General features: G+C 40.0%; 1 protein-coding gene across 1 annotated transcript in view; it reads right to left on the bottom strand.

The window, feature by feature from the left end:
• TRPC5 (transient receptor potential cation channel subfamily C member 5) overlaps positions 1 to 15365 on the bottom strand; it is a 197966-nt gene that overhangs the window by 49822 nt on the left and 132779 nt on the right. The window contains exon 6 of the mRNA XM_077146516.1: positions 12601 to 12796. Within this exon, the coding sequence (XP_077002631.1) occupies positions 12601 to 12796 (196 nt within the window). The remainder of the gene's footprint in view (positions 1 to 12600; positions 12797 to 15365) is intronic.

Here is a 15365-nt window from a genome sequence, read left to right as displayed (position 1 = left end):
CAGAGTAATGTACTGTGAATGTAAAGCATACACTTAAATGTTGTTGACTTGCTCAGATTCTGAACACGTGGCCACAGCTAGGTTAAATGAACACGTCTGTTAAATTTCACGTTTCTCAACCAATCCAAGCTCAAGGTTATTTTCCTTGCAATCAAACTACAAGACCAATTTCTTTCCAGTTTTGGAAAAAGTCTTATATACTCTCTCAGATCTCCTGCTAGCGACCATCTTGCCATAGCAAAATGAAAAATTTTATAATATAATGCAAAGGGAGAGTGGCAGGCACAGACACACCAAGAACAGAGCTAACAATAACCCTGAAGGAGAAAGGCACTCCTAGGTATCTTGGGCCCGATGGCAGGCTGGCTCAGGGATGCTGGATAAGGGGACATATTGGCATCGTTCACATTAACTAGTAGCTGCTTATTTCATTCAGGCATATGAGCAGATCTGTTTCCCTATGATGGGAAAGCAACATAAATTGATGGTATGTGTACTCCAAAAAGAGAGGAGAGAATCCATTTCCCCTGGCATCTCATAGGAAGTCTACCTCACTTGGACTGCTTTCTTCTCTGGCTATAATTCACGGCATGCTGCTCAAATATTGGTGTGCATAAGAATCACACGGAGCATCTGTGAAAAATGCAGATTTCTGAGCCCTGCCAGAAGTTAATAAATTGTATTATAAGTTTTACCTCAGGGATAAAGAAATTAAAATTTTATAAATGTAAGCATTTGAAATGTATCATAATTTTGTTACTCCATTTTGGTTTTGTTTCATTAAAAAATATATAGGACTCTCTATATAAAAAATACATAAGTTGAGGTAGTCTGAGCTTCCCTCAACCTCTTGGTGGCCCTGAAGCAGAGGAAGCCCCTTCAACGCATATTATCACATCCTTCTATGCCCCCCCACAACAACTTACTACATATGTGCAGTGTAGTTAGGGATATGCCCAATAGATCCCTCCAACAAGCCAGCCTTTGGGTTTAAGATTCCTGGGAAACTATCCATCTTGGGATAGAAAGAAGGGTTGGTGACTATTTGGAGAGACATTGGCTCCCCTACCAGAGGAGAGGAGGATTAGTGAATATTCTGTTTCGTGACAGGGAAATAAACATGTGTAGTAATGTTCTCTCTCAGATCTCCTGCCAGCAACCATCTTTCTCTAGCAAATCGAAAAATTTTATAATATAATGCAAAGGGAGAGTGGCAGGCACAACAGATATAGCAAGAGCAAGGCTAACAATAAACTTTAAGGAGAAACAATGGAGTTAATTATCGTTACCTCTCTGATTCCAAGGATGTGACAGGAAAAATAACAAATTTGTAAGAGCAGTGGACACTCAGGATTCCCTTCCCCATGATCCACTTTTGACCCACACTTAGGCCTTCAAAGAAGTCATTTGATTTCTGAGTCAATAAAATTTGGGCGGTTTTTACCTCACCATTTCTTGTGAAATCAATCAGTTGTTTTGCAGTGCTTTTTCACTCCTTCATTAGCTCCTTCTAGTCATCTTTCAAGTTTCAAACTTTCTCCTCTTTTTGTCTTCCCTGTCCTACCACAAGGTGAGTAGTGGGATGGGGTAGGGAGAATGGAAAAAGAAGGGTCAAGGGAGTTGGAGACTGGAGATTTTAAAAAGTCATGTATTCCCGGGAGACACTACCCCTGTCCATTGCTATGTAAGGAAGGTGGGGTTTCAATGAAGTAGGGCATAGTATGGTTAAGTTTTGATTGAAGGATAGGACAGTTATGAGGTTGGGAGCAGGAGACCCTAAGGTCAGAAGTAATGGCACCATAGAAGCCTCTGGGTAACACAACATATGGATATCATAATTGAGACTTGGAAATAAACTGTATTACTTTTTCCAGGCCTCCAGTTTATTATTGCAAAAATTAGTCTTTGTGATATCTCAGACAGTATTCCAATGAAATGAGCCCTAAAAATTGGACTCCCAGGCCTAATGAGCTCACAAGGTAGAAAAACTGTCCTCCTTAAACCCTTAGAAGGGGTGCTTGCTAACAAGGGATGGTGACTATCTTAGGGTTTTCTGGAGCTATTGCCTTCTCTACATAAGTACTTTTTGGTTAGTTACAGGCATGGCAGATGAGAAAATAAAACGTCAAGTATTTTATTATATGCCTGCCCATGGGGAAGGGATGTTTGACAGACAATACTTCAGATTTGTATAGAGTTTTACACTTTTCCAGGAGCTTTCACATACTTTCTTTCATTTGATTCCAAAAGTTGGCAGGGGCACTGATTGTTATCTTTATTGTATAGATGGGGCAACTAAGGTCTGGAGAGTGAAATTACTTATCCATGGTCACATACAGTTAGTGGTAAAGCAGATCTAGAACCCAAATCTTCTGACACTTGTTTCCATGCAAATCTGCCATGTGCTTGTTTCACATGTTATCTATGGGGAAAATGCTAGCACAGGGGTATTTCTCACAGGATTCTGTGGGCTAGAAAGCTCAGCCTCTCTTTACCATCATGCTACGCTATGCCACTCCCCATCAGATGTCCTCAGTAGCCAGATCTTTTTTGGTCTTGTTTCCGAAATGGTTGTGCCTGGTCCTCACTCTCCTGCCAATCCTTATGTGCCTTTGTAGGATCCTTCTGATACCCACTGAATAAATGCTGCTATGCCTTTTCCCACATCCCCAATTAAATTGCAACTCAAGGTTTTGCTCCTCTAAAAATCTTCCCGGAGAGTTTGGACACATAAAGCCTGGGAAAGGGGGGAAGGATTTGGGAAAAGTATTTTCCTTTTTAATTTTAATTGCTTTACTTTTCCTAGAAGGAAAATAGAGCTGGCTCATTTTCATTTGTCAGTTCCTAGCACAAATATCACTTTCTCAGAGAGACCTTCCTTGGGCAAACAATTTAATATAGGCTTTTCAGTTTTGCTCTCTCACAGCATTCTATTCTGTTCCTTCCTGTCAATTATCACAAATATATAATTTTAATGGGTTTTTTTCCGTTTGCTTATTCTTATGCTCCTCCACTATATGGTAAGCCCATTGGGGCTATGAATTTTGTTTACTATTATATTCCTAGAGTCTGATGCACAGTGTGGATTCAGTAACTTTTTGTAGAAGGAATAAGTTGAAGATTCAAAGGCAGATATGTAAAGAGGCATGCCTAATATCTCCTACCATTTTTCAAGTATTATCATCTTATTTAATCTTCACACCAGCCCGGTGAGGTAGGTTCTGTTATTATGGGTAAGGAAACAGGCTCACAAAAGTGAGTCAACTTATCTAGGGACACAAACCTAGAAACTAGCAGGCCAGACTTCAAGTCTGGATCAGGCTGATCCTAGAGCTCAAACTCTAACTCACTGAGGTATACTGTCTCCTTGGAAGCCATTGTGCATTGGGTGGAACTGTATAATAAGCAGAATGCTTACACTTATGTGTCAGAAGGCACCTTTAAAAGGTACAGAATCAGAGTCTGATCAGGGCTTTGGGACAAGCATATATTCTGAGGTTTTGACGAACATATCACTCAGTCAGGCCTCTGACTTCCCAGGTTTCTCTCTTGCTCACGTTTTCTTCAGCTTTTTCTGCTTCAGAAGTGACCTTTGCAGGCCTCCCGCATTCAGCTGTTCAAGTTACACAATGCACAATTCCTGGAGCACCATCCACAACGTATGTGGTAGTCCTGTTTGTGTGAAACTGAGCCCCATTAACTGCTTGTCACCTTTTCTGGGGGTCTCCAGAAATATAAATTGAGACCTTGAGGCAAGGAGGCATGGGTCGTTCTTCCTTGCATTTTAATTTGAGTAAAGGGGGAACCATATCCTTTGGGAAGTCAGCAGGAATCAGAAGGGGTGAGAATGGTGGTTTACTGAGCTCGACCTGCAGTTTTAAGAAATAACAGGACTAAAACAAGCTGGACTTGCATTTCTGAAGCTAGGCAGAAGAGAAACATATGTTTTATCACTTGGCATATGGGAAAATCTACAGTTCTTTCTCTACTGAGATTGTTACTGGTCTTGTATACTTGGATAGTCATAACCAGTCTTCAAACTTCTTGCCTCGCTTATCAAGGACATTAAACCTACTGGCCAGACTTTTGTCTTTAAAGTAGCCTCAGAAGTCACTGGACCTGAGATCATTCTGGTCTAATTCCTGGCATAGCAGACTCTCAAGTTCTTGTAGAAAGAATGAATGAATGAACAAACAAACTTGCCATGTGTCACCAGAGAATTCTCTTAACCTTTGGACGCCCTGTTTCCTCAGCCTGAACGTGGAGGTAATAGTGCTTTTCACAGAGTTCTTGTAAGGGTCACATGAGACAATATATGCAAATATGCTTTGGCATGTATAAAGCACTGCAGACACTATAGTTAGGATATCCCCATCTATGCAGATTTTCTTTCAATTAGAAAATGTCCCTAACCAGTGCCATAGGAATGTTTGATCTCCAAATACTAAACACTTGCAGGAGATAAAAGTCCACATTATGTTTTTTTTTTTTTTTTCCAAACGTAAGTTGACAACTATAGATGAGAGATTTTAAGCTTCTATCAATCAGTGAAAACGTATTTACCAAGTACCTACATTGTGGCCATCATTTTACAAGGTACCATAAGGAATATAAAGAAAAACTAAAGCAGAGCCCCTGCATTCACAGAGCTTCAGTCTACAAAGGCAGAAAAGAGATGTATTTTAAAAAAACAAAACTGCGTAAGCCAAACTTGACCTGACAGTTATTTTTTAATATGGCCCACAAGCTAAGAATGGGTTTTACATTATTAACTGGCTGAAAAATAAAAAGAAAAAAATACTTCATGACATGTGAAAATCATATGAATTGCAAATTTCAGTGTCCACAAATAATGTCCTATTGGCACATCACCCTACCCATTCTCTAAGTATTGTCTATGGCTACTTTAATGTTACACCAACAGAGTTGAGTAGTTGTGGCAGAGACCTAGCCCACAAAATCCTAAAATATTCACTATCTACTCCTTTACAAAAAAAGTTTGTTGCCAAATCCTGAATTAGATGATAATAAGTTTAGGTTTGGTCAGCTTTGTCAGTCTCTGTCTTCACATTTAAAAATACTCTGGGAAGTTGTATGCATTACATACTCATTAATTTGCTCATTTATTCAGTGAATATTAAGTGGCAGCCTACTATGTGCTGGAGAGTGTATCCTGGTTAAGGATGGAGGGACGTCAGCACAAAATATCTGAGTCGGTTAGTTCGTCTGCATAAAATGTATGAAATAAGGTTTTAAAAGAAAAACCCGGTGGCATAACCTCCTAACGGATCCTTCAAGTGAGGGAAACCTCTCTTCTTTAGGGCTAGACCAATGGAAGCTGTGATGGGATCAGTTGAGAGGCTTCTAATCCCAGCAGTCCAAACCTTCTGTCATAATTGGTGTTGATTTCCTATTGAATGAGGAGTCCTACAATACTTTATTTTCCCTCACTATGGGAGATTCCTAGGGAAGGACTCTGAGATAAATACATTTCATATTATGTCTTTGTGATTAGTTCACAATTTTACAGATCCAGGCATTTCTCAAATACCCAGGAGAACTTTGGAAAGAGTATAGAGGAAAAAACAAAATCCTGACATGATCCTGAGAAAGGGTGGAAAAAGAGAAACACATTTTTTTTTTCCATTTTTACTTAGAGTTCTCTGATTTCCCTCTTTTGAACAAGAGCAGATTTATCTTGACAGCCGAGATAATATAGTCTGTTTTCAGATCTCAAATAAAAGCCAGGGTAATACAGTGGGCTGTGACCTCTAATGTTCCTTCTGGGTATTGTGACTTCTGTCTTGTAGCTAAAGGACACTTCCTGGCCCAAGCTGTCTCTCACACTGAGCTGGGCTAAGGCCCAGGGCTCCAGTGAACACAGGAAGAGAGGCTTTATTAACATTAATAACTCAGACTCATGTTTAGTTTTTAAACCTCCAGCTGCTTAGGATTTAAAGGGCACTTATCTTTCCAGTCAACTGATTCCTGGCACCCAGAACAAGGATAATGGGGATATGACAGAAACCAAGATGAATCCCACTCCCTCCAAATGAAAATATTCTCATTCCCCAATGATGACCTTTGGACCATGGAAGTTCAGTTTTTCCACAAGAGGAATTTGTAGATTTTGAAGAGAACATTCAGAGATTAAGCCTTAGGAAGGTCATGCCTGAATCCTCTCTAAAATCTTTTGAAATATTAAAAGTCGTTTTTATCTCCAGAATGTCCATTGATAGTTTTTAACTTTATGTAGGAGATAAGGTACTTCTGGCTTGGGGACTGTTGCACATTCCTGATGTGCAGTGGGAGACATTGGGAATGGGCATAGGGGAACTCTACTATCTTTGTAATTTTTCTTAAACTATTCTAAAATAAAATGTTAATTTTTAAAAATAAAAAAGGTGTCATTTTTGACTCTTCTCTTTCACTCACACCCCAAATCTGATCCATCAACAAAGTAGGTATATCTTTAAAATATATCCAGAATAGAACTATTTTTCATTGTGGTCAACCTGACTACCCTTGTCTAAGCCACTATTAGCTCTTTTTTCCGATTAATGCAATGGTCTCATAATTGGTCTCTCTGTTTTTGCTCCTGCCCCCTTTCAGTTGATTTTCAATCAGCACACACAGTGATATTAAAATGCAAGTTAGTTCAGGTCAGTCCTCTGCTCAAAATCGTCCCATGGTTCCCCAGTTCACATACCATAGTAGCCAAGGCCCTTACAATGGAAAGCACTACACGATCTGTCTCTCACCTTCTCAGTTTGCAAGCTGCCAAAATGCAATATACCAGAAACAGAATGGTTTTTAAAAAAGGGAATTTATTAAGTTGCAAGTTTACAGTTCTAAACCTATGATAATGTCCAAACTAAAGCAAGGCTATAGAAATGTCCAATCTAAGGCATCCAGGGAAAGATAACTTGGTTCAAGAAGGCCGATGACATTCAGGGTTTCTCTCAGCTGGAAAGGCACGTGGGGATGTCTACTAGCTTTCTCTCCTGGCTTCTTGTTTCATGAAGCTCCCCCGGGGATGTTTTCTTTCTTCACCTCAAAAGGTCTCTAGCTACGTGGGCTCTGAAGCTTTTTCCAAAACGGTTCCTTCTTAAGGAGCTCCAGTAAGCAACCCCCACCTTGAATGAGTGGACACATCTCCATGGAAATCATCTAATCAAAAGTTTACCATCCACAATTGGGGGAGTCACATCTCCATGGGGACAATCAAAAGGCTCCCACCCAGGAATACTGAATGAGGATTAAAGGACATGGCTTTTCTGGCGTCCATAACAGATTGAAACCAGCACCAATTCCCTTTACCTCTCTGACCCCATCCCCTACTTCTCTCTGCTTTGTTTACTCCCCTCCAGGAACACTGGCCTTTACACAGCTGAAATCAAGTTGTTGGCACAGCTGAGCTCTCATCTGGAGGTTTTGGGAAGAACTTACTTCCAAATCATTTACATTGTTGGAAGAATTCGTTTTCCTGTGATTTATGACTGAAGCCCCCACTTCCTTGTAGGCTGTCAGCCGGGGCCAGCTCTCATCTCCCAGTGGTTGCCTGCATTCCTTACTACACGGCCCTCTGCATTAACCAACTAGCAATGGTATGTCAAATCCTTCTTGGGCTTTGAAGCTCATCCTCTTCTGCTACAAGCTGGAGAAAACTCTAAATTTAAAGAACTCATGTGATTATATAAGGTCCACCTTGATAATCTGATTGGTAAACTTAATTACATCTGCAAAATCCCTGTGCCATGTAATGTAATGTAATCACAAGCAGGATACCTCATCATATTTGCCACCAAGGATAGATGGAAAATCCTAGGGAGCATTTTAGGATTCTGCCTACCACAATGTTATTCAGATTGGGTAAGAAAGTGAGCAGTCAGAAGTATGCCAGCTATAGTGCAGAAGCAAGGTCCCAGATTACCTGCTGCTCCAGGTGTTACCCATTTACTTGCTGACTTATGGGGAGGTCTGGGAACCCCAGAGAAAACAGTTGGCGTGGCAATTACTTACTAACTAGTATGGAAATATTTCAATATTTTAATGATTGGTTGGCCATATCAGTGCATAGCTGTTGATTAGCAGCCCCAGTTACAGGGCTGAAAATATAATAAAATCATGGTGTCCATGTGTGAAGTACTGCCTTTTCCTGTGTACTTAAAGAGTCTGAGGCTGGTCCTAGATAACTGGGATTGGGTGGGGAGACCACTAGCCCTTCATGGCATTTGATGGGGTGCAGTGGCCCTTTACACATCCACCAGTAGAGCTTTTCTAACTCCAACCTTTCTTATTCTCTTATTTTGTATGGCTGTTTTCTGCGGAAGAATAGTCTATCCATCATTTGAGACTCCAAATGCTGCTGTCCCAAAGGACACAACCAATCCTACGTATCTGGGCTCTCCTCAGGCATCCAGCAGATGTAGCTTAGCAAGACAAGTGCTGGTTACTTGCTCTCAGTGCTATCAGGAACGCACCATAGCAGCAAAGAAACCAAGGGCTCTTATTAACTAGCTGAATGAAACTATGATTTCTGTGAGAACCAACTTCAGGCAACAGAGAGTCCCCTTGTGGGTGGAGTAGGGAGTAGAGATCGGGCCTAAGCTAAATAAACTTTGTGGGACTTCTCTGTCTCTCCTAACTAGTAATTTTCTACAGGTGAGTCTGATTAAAATGGTATCAAGGGCAGACTTACTTGATGGAACTGGGAGCAGCAGTGGGAAGGTGGAGGTGTTAAGTGTCACAAAAAGGTAATAAGCAGCTTGAGGGAAATATAAGGATAAAAGGAGAAGTACACTGTTGCTAATTGTAAATAAGAACAATATTATAGAATACTGCCAGCTTCACTTGCTGATGCTGATTGGGACCACAAAGCACAGCTGGGAATAATCTGTTCCACCATTTCTGGAGGATAACTTTATACATTACTAAAGTGGAGCCTCTTCTGGCACATAAATACAAATTGCTACACAGCCATATATCCATACCACAATCAGTGCTCCATCTGGCACAGACCATTGAGAAAGCTCAACCCTTCAAGGCATTGGTGTTACCTGGTGTTCTTGAGCCCTCTCTTAGAATGGATACTTAATAGATTCACAGTGAAACATATTGACAACCGATTCTCTCCTTAGATTGAGTCAGCCTGCAATACACCTTTGTGAAGTAGGAGAAATTTGTATTCAGCGGCTCTCCTTTCCGTAATCTTTCCCCCCATATCAGGGCCCTTCTATATGCTGCATTCATCACTGAAGTGGAGATACCGCAAATAGAATCAAGCTACTTGCTGAGCTTTACCACATAAACAGGTGCAGATATTTTAGAATCTGGCTGCCCAATATCAGGATCCCAGTGGATCCATCTCCAAATGGTAAAGACATTCTCAGGGGATCCCAAAACAGCGTATTGCACTGAGAATGGTTGACTACAGCTCCTGCTGTTTGAAATGGCATCATTCCCATTCAGGTCATCTCCCCGGGGTCCCCTCCGAAGCCAAGGTGTTTTCTTCAGGTTGAGCAGGAGGTGGCATCAAACAAAACCTACTGCTAGCAAGTGGTGACGTGAGGACTAGAGCTGATGATTTTCACCCTTCCTAGTAAATATCACCGAGCTCAGTGAGAAACACCACAGCCCTGCGTTTGCTGACAAGAAATTTTCTTCCTTTTTCACCGTCACTAGGAGCAATCAGCTAGCAGACGCCCAGAGAGAAAATGACAAATGCCTCAGCATGAGTATTGATTGCCATCTTTGGCAGGAGTGGGGGGTAGGATGCCATGGATAGGGAGAATGAAACTGAACTTGTACTCCATTTCCAAAGCAACATATCAGCAAAATTTCAGAGCTAAAATTACAAGTAAGCTTGTAAGCCTACTCTATTCATCTATAGATACCCAAACTCACAGGATATCAGGGCTGGCAGGGACATTAAGGACTATTGAGTCCAACCCCCTCACTCTTTGGATGAAGAAACTAAACCCAAATCAGGACTTATAGTCCCTGGTCTTCTAACGCCTCCTATTTTTCACAATTATCCTCTCTTTTCTTCCTTATCTAAGAATTTAGGGTGTAAACCATCCTAGTAGATAATTTTCTACCCGAAGTTTTTTCACTCTCCAATGAAAGAGATTCTACAAACCTACCCAGGAAAATATATGTCACTGCCATTTATGGGTAGGAACTTCTTCCAGATAGATAATTCACAAGTCCCCTGCTACATTAGCGTAATGCCCTGATACATCCCAGAGTATACTGGACAGAAAAAAGTATTAGCATGTTCTAAGAAATGATCATAATGATGAATATACAGCTATGTGATGATATTGTGGGTTATTGATTATATATCAAGAATGGAATTATCATATGGCAAGAATGTTTATGATTGTATGTTGCCATGTTTAATAAATAAATAAATAAGTAAATGTTAAAAAAAAATTAGCAAAGTCCTCTAGAAGGACTAGGGAAAAATGTGGAAATATTAAACTCCTCCACCTGCGAAATTCCTGATATTCTTGCAAGCACTGGGGACTACCAATTTAATAGGCCAAGCCCTTGATTTTGAGGCTGGCCCTTATGAAACCTAGCCCTGCAAAGGAGAACTAAGCCTACTTATAATTATGCCTCAGAGTTATCCACAGAGAACTTCTTTTTTTGCTTGAATTTGACCTCTCTCTCAAAGCCAACTCTGCAGGTGAACTCACCGCCTTCCTCCTTCATGGGACATGACTCCCAGGTGTGTAAATCTCCCTGGCAATGTGGGACATGAGTCCCAGGGATGAGCCTGGCCCTGGCATCATGGGATTGAGAAAGCCTTCTTGATCAAAAGGGGGAAGAGAATTGAAACAAAATTGTTTCAGTGGCTGAGAGATTTCAAATAGATTCGAGAGGTCATTCTGGAGGTTATTCTTATGCATTATATAGATATTCCTTTTTAGTTTTTAGTATTATTAGAATAGCTAGCAGGAAATACCTGAAACTATTGAACTGTAATCCAGAAGCCTTGATTCTTGAAGATGATTGTATAACTATAAAGCTTTTATGGTATGACTGTGTGATTGTGAAAATCTTGTGACTAACACTCCCTTTATCCAGCGTATGGACATATGAGTAAGAAAATAAAGACAAAAATAAGTAAATAATGGAGGGGGGCAGGTGATAAGGGGTATGGGATGTTTTAGGTGTATTATTTTATTTTTAGTTTTATTCTTTTTGGAGTAATGAAAATGTTCAAAAATTTATTGTGATGATGAAAGCACAACTATATAATGATACTGTGAACCACTGATTGTATACTTTGGATATTATATAGTATGTGAATATATATCAATAAAATTGCATTAAAAGCAAGTAGATAAACCAATAGGAAATGGAAAAGGACATAAACTGATAACAGAAAATGTATGCAATTATTCAACAAAAAACAAAAAAGTTTTAACTCATACTAACAAAGAAATAAAATTTAATTTTAATTTGGAAAATAAATAAAAAGTCCCCTGTTGCAACACAGATCCATTTCTCTTTGCTTCAATTCTTAGTTGAACAGGATAACAGATATTCACTACCACCAATAATATTTAAGAAATGTGTACAGGACAGTATATGTGTGTGATTATATAGATATAATATACATTCATAATGTATATACTGATAATTAAAGTTTCTTTGCTATAGGCTAAATGACTCATAAGTGGCAAACCAAATCTGCAAAATAACATCTAGGAAGCGAGATAAGACTCAGTTCTTCACTTTCTGTACCTTTTGTACTACAGCAAAAGCTTCCAGCAACAGATGGATTTGTAGGGTGATCCAGCATCTAAAGAGGAACTAAATACTCAGATTCACCAATACCAAACTAAACAGGACCTCAGATAACCAGAAATCCTTTGCTAATGTTCCTTTTCTAGAAACAATTGGCAGGCCATAAGAAAACAAGGTGAGGCTGGATGTTTAGTGTGGTATCAAATATCAGACCAGGGCCTAGACTGGTCCCTTATCATATATCTTCACCATTTCTTGTTGAAGGTAATGAACATTGCTGACCAAATGGTAGCATGATGGTCAAAAAAGATTTAGTGATGGTCTCTAGTTGAAAGTGTCTCATAGTGGAGTGCAGTTTTTTATCCTTGATTTAAAAAAATAGCTACTCTCTATCTGAGAAGGTCGTCTTTGTCAGTGGGACACTCAGCTTTGGGAGGGAGATGTTGCAGTGAAGAGGGAGATAGGATAGTCCTACCTCGAGAATTGGATCAGCTGACACAACCCTGGAGATTTGCGAAATGACATGTTGTAGCCAGATTGTGCTCATATCCCCTGAACTCTCCTTATTAAGACAAGAAATGGATGCAGGGATTTAAAAATATTTCCAAGAGCTAGCCAGAAAATTTCATTAACTAGAATACCCTATTCTTGGTTACCAAGATGCAATGGACTAAGTGCTTGAATTGAGTTGCCTTGGAAAGAAATAAATTCAGTTTAACAACTGGAAATGCTAATGTAAAATAAATTGAGGCAGATACACAGTTTTGTTGAGCTTCCAACGGACTCCATGCCAACGTGGCCACTCCTAAAACTACATTTGTAAAGGGAGATGCTACTCACGGCAATAAGCTGGTAGGAGTTGTTCATCATGGCAATCAGCATATTCAGCAGTACTACCAGGGAGATGACGTTGTATGTCCCAAACATAGTAGCTCCCACAAACTCTGTGAATTCGTGCCTGGCTTTCACGTTTGTGACATAGAGATTTAAAAGGCCGAATACAGACCAGAAGAGTGACTGAAGTGTTTCAAAGAGCCTAAAAGAGAAGAAAGAACAGATAATTTAATTCTCTTGGAAGAGGAGAGAGAAAACATGAGGTAGTCGAATAATAAGGAGGCTGGTAGATTTGCAACCCAGCAGGTACACTGATATTCTCACCTATTTTGGTCTCCTTACCAACACAAACCAACCATGCAAGTCTCCTCATAATTCCTAATATGCAAGCTGTTCACACTTCTATATCTTATGCTTTGCCCTTCCATCTGGAATCCATCTCCCTCTTCTCAGTCTATGCATATATTGTCCTCAAGTCTTATTTCAAGGACTACTTCCTCCACCAAGGTTTCTCTTTCATCTTCAATCCAGGTGATTTACCCCCTTTCTATATGTAGAGAAACTAATCTCTTACCCCCTTTCTAATTACATAGAGACAGTAAATGCAGGGATTAAGAATTTGGTGCTTAGGTTAGATTGCTCTAGGTGAAAATCTCAGCTCTGATATGTGCCACTGAGTGAACATGGACAAGTTGCTTGACTTCCTTGTGCCTCAGTTTCCTCTTTTCTATGATTATGTGCTTTATGGGATTGTTATGAGAATTAAAAGACAAAATTCAAGTCAAGTGCTTGGAACACTTCCTGGCATGTAACAGCACTCAATAAATGTTATCTGATTCCATATTTGGGGTCTTGATTATGTTTAATTTAGTACCTCAGTTTGTTATATTACTTGCTAATTATTATATGTGTTTATCTAATTAGGAAACATTTCTTGCACTTCTTTTGTGGCTCCCACAAGGTTCAGAATGGTTCTAAGCTCAGTAGAGGAGTTTAAGAACTCATGAATTAGTACCTTAAATGAATTATTATTAATAGTTTATCAGATAAATATGTGGAACTTACAAAAGATAAGCATATTAGGCATTTTTATATATATTATGTTCCTTATAAAAACTTTATTGTTACTGATGAGGAAACAGAGGTTCAGAGATTGAATGACTTGCCCAAGACATACACACAGCTACTAAGTGCCGAACCAGAATTCAAATCCAGATCTGTCTGGCCTCCCCAAACAACTATATTAGACTATAGTAGATGGAGTCACAAATTATTGTTTCCTCTCATAGTCTCTGCATCCTAATATATAACCTTGCAATGATGTCTTTCATGTCTAGGGCTCTTTTTTGTCTCATACTCATAAATCTCTGCATGAAGCAATAAAATGCAGCCAAGCACATGGGGGACATGAACCAGCCATTTTCCAAGCACATGGAAGAGGTACAGAATATAAAAATAGATTTACATTTCCAATTGCTTGCAAGTATGCCATCTGTATGTTGGCAGGTTCTTACTGAATCGGTCGCTTCTTCTGAATGGATGTTACCCTCCTTCACCCCACCCCAACACCAATCAGAATTGCAATGGTTAATGCTTGAATATAGAACTTACTACTAGCTATTCCATTGACTGATACAAAGATTCCCTAAAAGTGAAAGTCTAGGCATTTAAAACCTGCTGTCAACTTCGGAAAAGGGGGGAGTGAAGAATTATTCTCCAGTCTTGGTGGTTGGTAGTGAGAATGCCCTCAACACAGGGCAAAAAAATGTCACAATGTGTTCTGGTCACTAGGACAAGCTGGCCTGCTGAAAGGTATGCCCAGGTAAAATGGGGGAATGGCAAATGGAGTGGACAGGGGCATTCCGGTGAGATTTCTGCAGGAAGCTCTGTGGCTTCTGAACTCAGTTGAATTCATAGGGAAAGGATCTTGGTGGCTGGGTCCATAATAAAATCATCACACGGGTGGAATGGCTTGTTGTTCAAATCCAGGAGTCCTAATAACAAAAGAACATCTTTTAAAATTTAAAGGAAATGATTTTAGAGAAAACGGCTAATTTTTATTTAGCAGAGTAAAAAAATATATAGAACTTGCTAGCCCAGGAAGGGGCACAGACTGAGAATAAAAAGATTCAAGAAGAAGATACTAAATGTATGGAAAACAAATCCATACCAGCTGGCTAAGGGGGAAATTACACATATTGGGAGCCATCCATAAATAGACTGCAAAACTAAGAGGGGCACAGCAGAATAGAGATATGAAGTGTAGTCATCTGCACATTTAGAAGGTAGAAGATTAAGGAGAGGATTGCCATTCTGGACTTAATTCAGACAGTAAAGAAGAACAGGAGGGTGAACTGGAAGGGATAAGCTCCTTGAGATGAAGCAATGACACAATTCTGTATTTCATAAGTTGTGGTGTTTTGAAAGCCCACATAGAGCAAAGGCATGGTTAGCTTTTCAGCCTCATCTCTCCCCATTCTGCTGTTCCCCTGGCCTGCTGTTTCTCATTTCTCTATGCCTTTGACAAGCACTCATTGGAATGCTTCCGTACCCCCAACTTTTAGCCTCCACTTCCATCCTGTCTCCTTCCCTGCCTGACTCCTGTTTGACCTGCAAGGCTCAGCTGAAGCCCCACCTCTTCCAGATGCCTGCCTTGAATCCTTTCCTACAAGGCTGGGTTAGGTGTTCTTCTTTTATGTGCCCATAGCACCTTAGCCTTATTCCATAAAGTCACATATCACACTACCAATAGAGGGGAGTGATCAAGAGAA

Source organism: Tamandua tetradactyla, chromosome X (assembly GCF_023851605.1).
Source record: "Tamandua tetradactyla isolate mTamTet1 chromosome X, mTamTet1.pri, whole genome shotgun sequence".
Taxonomy (NCBI): domain Eukaryota; kingdom Metazoa; phylum Chordata; class Mammalia; order Pilosa; family Myrmecophagidae; genus Tamandua; species Tamandua tetradactyla.
Note: the sequence above shows the minus strand (reverse complement) of the source record. Positions and strands in the feature narration are given on the sequence as shown.